The 7,957-nt window shown below is 42.4% G+C and overlaps 1 protein-coding gene across 1 annotated transcript in view; it reads left to right on the top strand.

Annotated features, from left to right (window-relative positions):
• LOC118377755 (protein-tyrosine kinase 2-beta-like) overlaps positions 1-7,957 on the top strand; it is a 75,477-nt gene that overhangs the window by 44,183 nt on the left and 23,337 nt on the right. Inside the window, exons 15-19 of the mRNA XM_052471593.1 lie at positions 2,778-2,875; positions 3,018-3,099; positions 5,515-5,615; positions 6,602-6,717; positions 7,203-7,303. Coding sequence (XP_052327553.1) covers positions 2,778-2,875; positions 3,018-3,099; positions 5,515-5,615; positions 6,602-6,717; positions 7,203-7,303 — 498 coding nt within the window. The remainder of the gene's footprint in view (positions 1-2,777; positions 2,876-3,017; positions 3,100-5,514; positions 5,616-6,601; positions 6,718-7,202; positions 7,304-7,957) is intronic.

Here is a 7,957-nt window from a genome sequence, read left to right on the forward strand (position 1 = left end):
GATGGAAGACACTTATAGCATAGTATCTAAGGAGCCTGATGTCTCTGTACTCTTTATCAGGATGGAAGACACTTATAGCATAGTATCTAAGGAGCCTGATGTCTCTGTACTCTTTATCAGGATGGAAGACACTTATAGCATAGTATCTAAGGAGCCTGATGTCTTTGTACTCTTTATCAGGATGGAAGACACTTATAGCATAGTATCTAAGGAGCCTGATGTCTCTGTACTCTTTATCAGAATGGAAGACACTTATAGCATAGTATCTAAGGAGCCTGATGTCTCTGTACTCTTTAACAGGATGGAAGACACTTATAGCATAGTATCTAAGGAGCCTGATGTCTCTGTACTCTTTATCAGGATGGAAGACACTTATAGCATAGTATCTAAGGAGCCTGATGTCTCTATACTCTTTATCAGGATGGAAGACACTTATAGCAAAGTATCGAAGGAGCCTGATGTCTCTGTACTCTTTATCAGGATGGAAGACACTTATAGCATAGTATCTAAGGAGCCTGATGTCTCTGTACTCTTTATCAGGATGGAAGACACTTATAGCAAAGTATCGAAGGAGCCTGATGTCTCTGTACTCTTTATCAGGATGGAAGACACTTATAGCATAGTATCTAAGGAGCCTGATGTCTCTGTACTCTTTATCAGGATGGAAGACACTTATACCATAGCATCTAAGGAGCCTGATGTCTCTGTACTCTTTATCAGGATGGAAGACACTTATAGCATAGTATCTAAGGAGCCTGATGTCTCTGTACTCTTTATCAGGATGGAAGACACTTATAGCATAGTATCTAAGGAGCCTGGTGTCTCTGTACTCTTTATCAGGATGGAAGACACTTATAGCATAGCATCTAAGGAGCCTGATGTCTCTGTACTCTTTATCAGGATGGAAGACACTTATAGCATAGTATCTAAGGAGCCTGATGTCTCTGTACTCTTTATCAGGATGTAAGACACTTATAGCATAGTATCTAAGGAGCCTGATGTCTCTGTACTCTTTATCAGGATGGAAGACACTTATAGCATAGCATCTAAGGAGCCTGATGTCTCTGTACTCTTTATCAGGATGGAAGACACTTATAGCATAGCATCTAAGGAGCCTGATGTCTCTGTACTCTTTATCAGGATGGAAGACACTTATAGCATAGTATCTAAGAAGCCTGAAGTCTCTGTACTCTTAATCATGATGGAAGACACTTATAGCATAGTATCTAAGGAGCCTGATGTCTCTGTAATATTTATCAGGATGGAAGACACGTATAGCATAGTATCTAAGGAGCCTGATGTCTCTGTACTCTTTATCAGGATGGAAGACACTTATAGCATAGTATCTAAGGAGCCTGATGTCTCTGTACTCTTTATCAGGATGGAAGACACTTATAGCATAGTATCTAAGGAGCCTGATGTCTCTGTACTCTTTATCAGGATGGAAGACACTTATAGCATAGTATCTAAGGAGCCTGATGTCTCTGTACTCTTTATCAGGATGGAAGACACTTATACCATAGCATCTAAGGAGCCTGATGTAGACTTTTACAGTCTATATTCTATGTTCTATACTTTATGTTCTAAACTCTATGTCCTATACTCTGTTCTAAACTCTATGTTCTATACTTTATGTTCTAAACTCTATGTTCTATAATCTGTTCTAAACTCTATGTTCTATACTTTGTCCCATACTTTATGTTCTGTACTCTATGTTCTATACTCTGTTCTAAACTCTATGTTCTATACTTTATGTTCTAAACTCTATGTTCTATACTCTGTTCTAAACTCTATGTTCCATACTTTATGTTCCATACTTTATGTTCTGTACTCTATGTTCTATACTTTATGTTCTAAACTCTATGTTCTATACTCTGTTCTAAACTCGAACTTCCAAAGTTGTGGCAAAATGGCTTAAGGGCAACAAAGTCAAGGTATTGGAGTGGCCATCATAAAGTCCTGACCTCAATCCTATAGGACATTTGTGGGCAGAACTGAAAAAGCATGTGCGAGCAAGGAGGCCTACAAACCTGACTCAGTTACACCAGCTCTGCCAGGAGGAATGGGCCAAAATTCACCCAACTTATTGTGGGTAGCTTGTGGAAGGCTACCCATACCATTTGACCCAAGTTAAACTATTTAAAGGCAATGCTGCCAAATACTAATTGAGTGTATGTAAACTTCTGACCCACTGGGAATGTGATGAAAGAAATAAAAGCTGAAATAAATCATTCTCTCTACTATTATTCTGACATTTCGCATTCTTAAAATCAAGTGGGTCAGACTGACCTAACTGACCTAAAACAGGGAATTTAGACTAGGATTAAATGTCAGGAATTGTTGGAAAAACTGAGTTGAATTGTATATGGCTAAGGTGTATGTAAACTTCCAACTTCAACTGTATGTGCTGTACTCTACATTCTCTCCATTGTGCTCTATATTCTGTGTTCTGTTTTCTATGTTCTATTTTCTATATTCTGTAACAAGGTTCTTTACTCTATGTTCTATATTGTATTATCTATTTTCTATACTCTAGGTTCTATATTCTATGTGCTATACTCTAGGTTCTATATTCTAGGTTCTATATTTAGTGTTCTGTTCTCTATGTTCTGTATTCTATCCTCTTTACTCTAGGTTCTATGTTATATGTTATATAACTCTAGGTTCTATACTCTAGGTTCTATGCTCTGTATTCTATGTTCTGTACTCTATGTTACATTTTCTATAGTTTAATTCCATGGCAGCCACTCATTGTGTTGTTGTATACTTGGTTCCAGTGGTGAAGTATGGAATTGACAGACATGACATTGTTCTGGGACGGATCCTTGGCGAGGGGTTTTTCGGGGAGGTCTATGAAGGAATGTACAAAAAATCGGCAAGTATATCTCCCGACACCCTACTCGCACAGTCAGTTCTAACACCTCAAATGTTCTAGATCAAATATTTATCTCACTAATTGTGTGTGTGCGTGCGTGCGTGCGTGCGTGCGTGCGTGCGTGCGTGTGTTTCTGAAACAGAATGGGGAGAGACTAAGCGTGGCGGTGAAGACCTGCAAAGATTGTTCACCTGATGTCATGGAGAAGTTCATGAGTGAAGCAGGTACACATCAAATACTGACATCAAATACTGACATCAAATACTGATCACACGTCTTCTTCGTCACTTCTCCGACTCACTGGTCTTGTAGTTAGAATGGTTGCACTGAGATTGGAAGGTTGAGAGTTCAAACCTCGGTTTGATTGGAAGGTTGAGAGTTCAAACCTCGGTTTGATTGGAAGGTTGAGAGTTCAAACCTCGGTTTGATTGGAAGGTTGAGAGTTCAAACCTCGGTTTGATTGGAAGGTTGAGAGTTCAAACCTCGGTTTGATTGGAAGGTTGAGAGTTCAAACCTCGGTTTGATTGGAAGGTTGAGAGTTCAAACCTCAGTTTGATTGGAAGGTTGAGAGTTCAAACCTCGGTTTGATTGGAAGGTTGAGAGTTCAAACCTCGGTTTGATTGGAAGGTTGAGAGTTCAAACCTCGGTTTGATTGGAAGGTTGAGAGTTCAAACCTCGGTTTAATTGGAAGGTTGAGAGTTCAAACCTCAGTTTGATTGGAAGGTTGAGAGTTCAAACCTCGGTTTGATTGGAAGGTTGATAGTTCAAACCTCGGTTTGATTGGAAGGTTGAGAGTTCAAACCTCGGTTTGATTGGAAGGTTGAGAGTTCAAACCTCGGTTTGATTGGAAGGTTGAGAGTTCAAACCTCGGTTTGATTGGAAGGTTGAGAGTTCAAACCTCGGTTTGATTGGAAGGTTGAGAGTCAAACACTCTTAGAAAAAACGGATTCCAAAAGGGTTCTTTGACCATCCTCCATAGGAGAACCCTTTTGGGTTCCAGGTAGAACTATTTTGGGTTCCAGGTAGAACTTTTTTGGGTTCCATGTCGAACTCTTTGGGGACAGGGGTTCTACATGGAACCCAATATGGTTCTACCTGGAACCGAAAGGGTTCTTCAAAGGGTTCTCTGATGGGGACAGCCAAAGAACCCTTTTAGGATCTAGATAGCACCCTTTTTTTCTAAGAGTGTACCAAATACAAAAAATGGGACCCGATTTAGTCTCCGTTTGGCACTCAGCATTGAGATAGATTGGGGGTAAAGCCCTGCATCCTGTCCAGAGGGTGTACTGGTACATCAAGCTGCCTCACTACAGAAACAGGAGATAGACTAGTGTCCTGTCCAGGGGGTGTACTGGTACATCAAGCTGCCTCACTACAGAAACAGGAGATAGACTAGTGTCCTGTCCAGGGGGTGTCCTGTACATCAAGCTGCCTCATGCTACAATAACAGAAACAGGAGATAGACTAGTGTCCTGTCCAGGGGGTGTACTGTACATCAAGCTGTCTCACTACAGAAACAGGAGATAGACTAGTGTCCTGTCCAGGGGGTGTACTGTACATCAAGCTGTCTCACTACAGAATCAGGAGATAGACTAGTGTCCTGTCCAGGGGGTGTCCTGTACATCAAGCTGCCTCATGCTACAGTAACAGGAGATAGACAAGTGTCTGTTTCTGCTTATGGCCTTACAAAGAGTTGGTTGAGAGCAGTCAGCTTCATTCTGATGAGAACTTTCTTGGTAGATAGTATGGTCTGCAGCTTATCATAAGGTACTCTATCATCAGGTGAGCAACACCTTGAGACTTCTATTAATATTAGACAGCTGTTATTGACAAATAGACACACACCCCCACCTCTCGTCTTACCAGAGGTAGTGTCTCTGTTCTGCCGGTGCGTGGAAAATCCCGCTAGCGCTATATTGTCTGTATCGTCGTTCAGACACGTCTCAGTGAAACAAAAGATGTTACATTGTTTAGAATAGGGGGGTAGAATAATCTTAATCGTAAGGTCATCACTATTATTTTCCAATGATTGCACGTTATTAAGTTTACCTTACACGCCTCTGGATTCTCAGAAGGATGCCCGATCTGCGGCCCCTTTTACGGCGTCTTTTCTTCATGCAAAAAAAGCCTTGGATCTGATATCCTTTTGGTCGGGACTCGTTAAAGGAAAACGTTTCTTCCAGTCAGAGGTGAGGAATCGCTTTTCTGACGTTCGGGTCATAAGAGACGACGGTTAGCAGCAACATTATGTACACAATAAGTAAAAGAAATAAGTTTCACAAAACGCAATTAAAAAAAAAAAAAATTGCATAATTGGTTGGGAGAATGTAAAACCTCAGTCATGTTCTTCGGCGTCATCTTTACCAACTGGTGAGGCTGAAATGTCAGCCGGTCCTCTCAAACTGCTCTTACACTAAAAGGATGCTAATCATAATTTTCACAATTTCACAATATTATTCCAACCATCTAGTGTGAATATATATGAATATGTGTGAGTATATATATATATATATAAAATAGTCAAATACATGTTTTAATGGGATTGGGACTTTAATAAGTAAGTATGTCTCACTGTCGTAAGTAGCTTTCATATGAAAATTGAAGGAAAAGTTGAATTGTTAAACTTGTCCATTCTCCAGTGATCATGAAGAACCTGAACCACCCCCACATCGTCAGTCTGATCGGTGTCATAGAGGCGAACCCTGTCTGGATCGTGATGGAGCTCTACCAGTATGGAGAGGTGAGACACCCGACAGCCACGTTACACGTTATTTAAGCCAGGATGATGTCATAAAGGGAGAGTTTACTATAAACTTTTCTCATTGGTTCATTTATTTTTTTTGTTCCTGGGATTCGCACTAGCAACCCTTTCGATTTACTGACCTCTAACCTCTAGGCCGGCCATACTCAACAGGCAGATCGTGTTCTGGATGCGGACCCAGAATGGGTTTTTACCCTGCCGTTAATACGGAATTAATTAATAATTTTAAAAAAATACAAATAAATGAGGAACTCTTGAGAGTTGTAATAATAGTATGGTGTAATTTTGAAATTTGTTTGTGCAGTTTTCCCTCTTATGTCATTCTGACCTTTAAAGACCTGTTTATAACCTGTTTATAACCTGTCAGAAATGTCCAGTTGTTAAACTAGCAGGCTAACCAGCTACCTACAGCTAGGCTAACCAGCTACCTACAGCTACCCCCCTACCTCCCCCCTACTGATTCTGTTGTTAAACTAGCAGGCTAACCAGCTACCTACAGCTAGGCTAACCAGCTACCTACAGCTACCCCCCTACCTCCCCCCTACTGATTCTGTTGTTAAACTAGCAGGCTAACCAGCTACCTACAGCAACCCCCTACCTCCCCCTACTGATTCTGTTGTTAAACTAGCAGGCTAACCAGCTACCTACAGCTACCCCCCCCCCTACTGATTCTGTTGAGTCACTCAGGTATCATATAAACACACATAGAGTCATGGCAACATGTAGAATTGCAGGAAATGTGCTTTAAACTGCAAAATTGTCTCTCCTCCAACAAGAGGGGTTTGAACAGTTTTGGGGTCGCAAGGTAGGGATTTGTTACTACGCCGATAAATGACAGTATCCATGCCGACCTTTGCCACCGAAGACATTTGTGTGACCGGTCCTTCTCAAATAGGAGGTGGGTTCCTCCTCTCTAGGCTACTTGCCGTCTGCCATCCCATAATTCTGTTCTTTTTGTTTTTCAGCTTAAGAACTACCTAACAGAGAACAAGAACAAACTCACGAACATAACGCTAGTTCTCTTCAGCCTGCAGATCTGCAAAGCTCTAGTCTACCTAGAGGGAATCAACATGGTGCACAGGTAGGTCTACCTAGACTAGAGGGAATCAACATGGTGCACAGATGGGTCTACCTAGACTAGAGGGAATCAACATGGTGAACAGGTAGGTCTACTTAGACTAGAGGGAATCAACATGGTGCACAGGTAGGTCTACCTAGAGGGAATCAACATGGTGAACAGGTAGGTCTACCTAGACTAGAGGGAATCAACATGGTGCACAGGTAGGTCTACCTAGAGGGAATCAACATGGTGAACAGGTAGGTCTACCTAGACTAGAGGGAATCAACATGGTGAACAGGTAGGTCTACCTAGACTAGAGGGAATCAACATGGTGCACAGGTAGGTCTACCTAGAGGGAATCAACATGGTGAACAGGTAGGTCTACCTAGAGGGAATCAACAACAGGACAGCCATCTTGTCATCCCATTTGAGACATACCAGGCACAACAAAAACCCTGTGTTGTTATAGGACCAGTTTAAGTAACCCGTTTACTGTGTCCCAACAGAGACATAGCGGTGAGGAACGTGCTGGTGGCCACAGCAGACTGTGTTAAGCTGGGAGACTTTGGCCTGTCTAGATACATTGAGGACGAAGAGTATTACAAAGGTATGGAGTGGTCGGTGGTCGGTGGTCGGTGTGCTCCGTAGAGATACACAACTGTTCTGTGAAGCTGTCCCATCATGGGCTCATGGGTAGTGCTTCCTCCATTTCGAAGTAGTCCATTTCTTCTTCTACTACTTCGATGAGTTGGATGGAATCAACAGCTACCTGCCGCCTCTACCCTCTAACCACTAGGCTACCTGCCTCCTCTACACTCTAACCACTAGACTACCTGCCGCCTCTACGCTCTAACCACTAGGCTACCTGCCTCCTCTACACTCTAACCACTAGACTACCTGCCGCCTCTACACTCTAACCACTAGGCTACCTGCCGCCTCTACATTCTAACCACTAGGCTACCTGCCGCCTCTACATTCTAACCACTAGACTACCTGCCGCCTCTACGCTCTAACCACAAGGCTACCTGCCTCCTCTACACTCTAACCACTAGACTAAATGGCCTCTACACTCTAACCACTAGACTACCTGCCGTTTTTGTCTACATTTTCTAACCACTAGGCTACCTGCCGCCTCTACATTCTAACCACTGGGCTACCTGCCGCCTCACATTCTAACCACTAGACTACCTGCCGCCTCTACGCTCTAACCACTAGGCTACCTGCCTCCTCTACACTCTAACCACTAGACTACCTGCCGCCT

The sequence above is a fragment of the Oncorhynchus keta genome, chromosome 19 (genome assembly GCF_023373465.1).
Source record: "Oncorhynchus keta strain PuntledgeMale-10-30-2019 chromosome 19, Oket_V2, whole genome shotgun sequence".
Taxonomy (NCBI): Eukaryota; Metazoa; Chordata; class Actinopteri; order Salmoniformes; family Salmonidae; genus Oncorhynchus; species Oncorhynchus keta.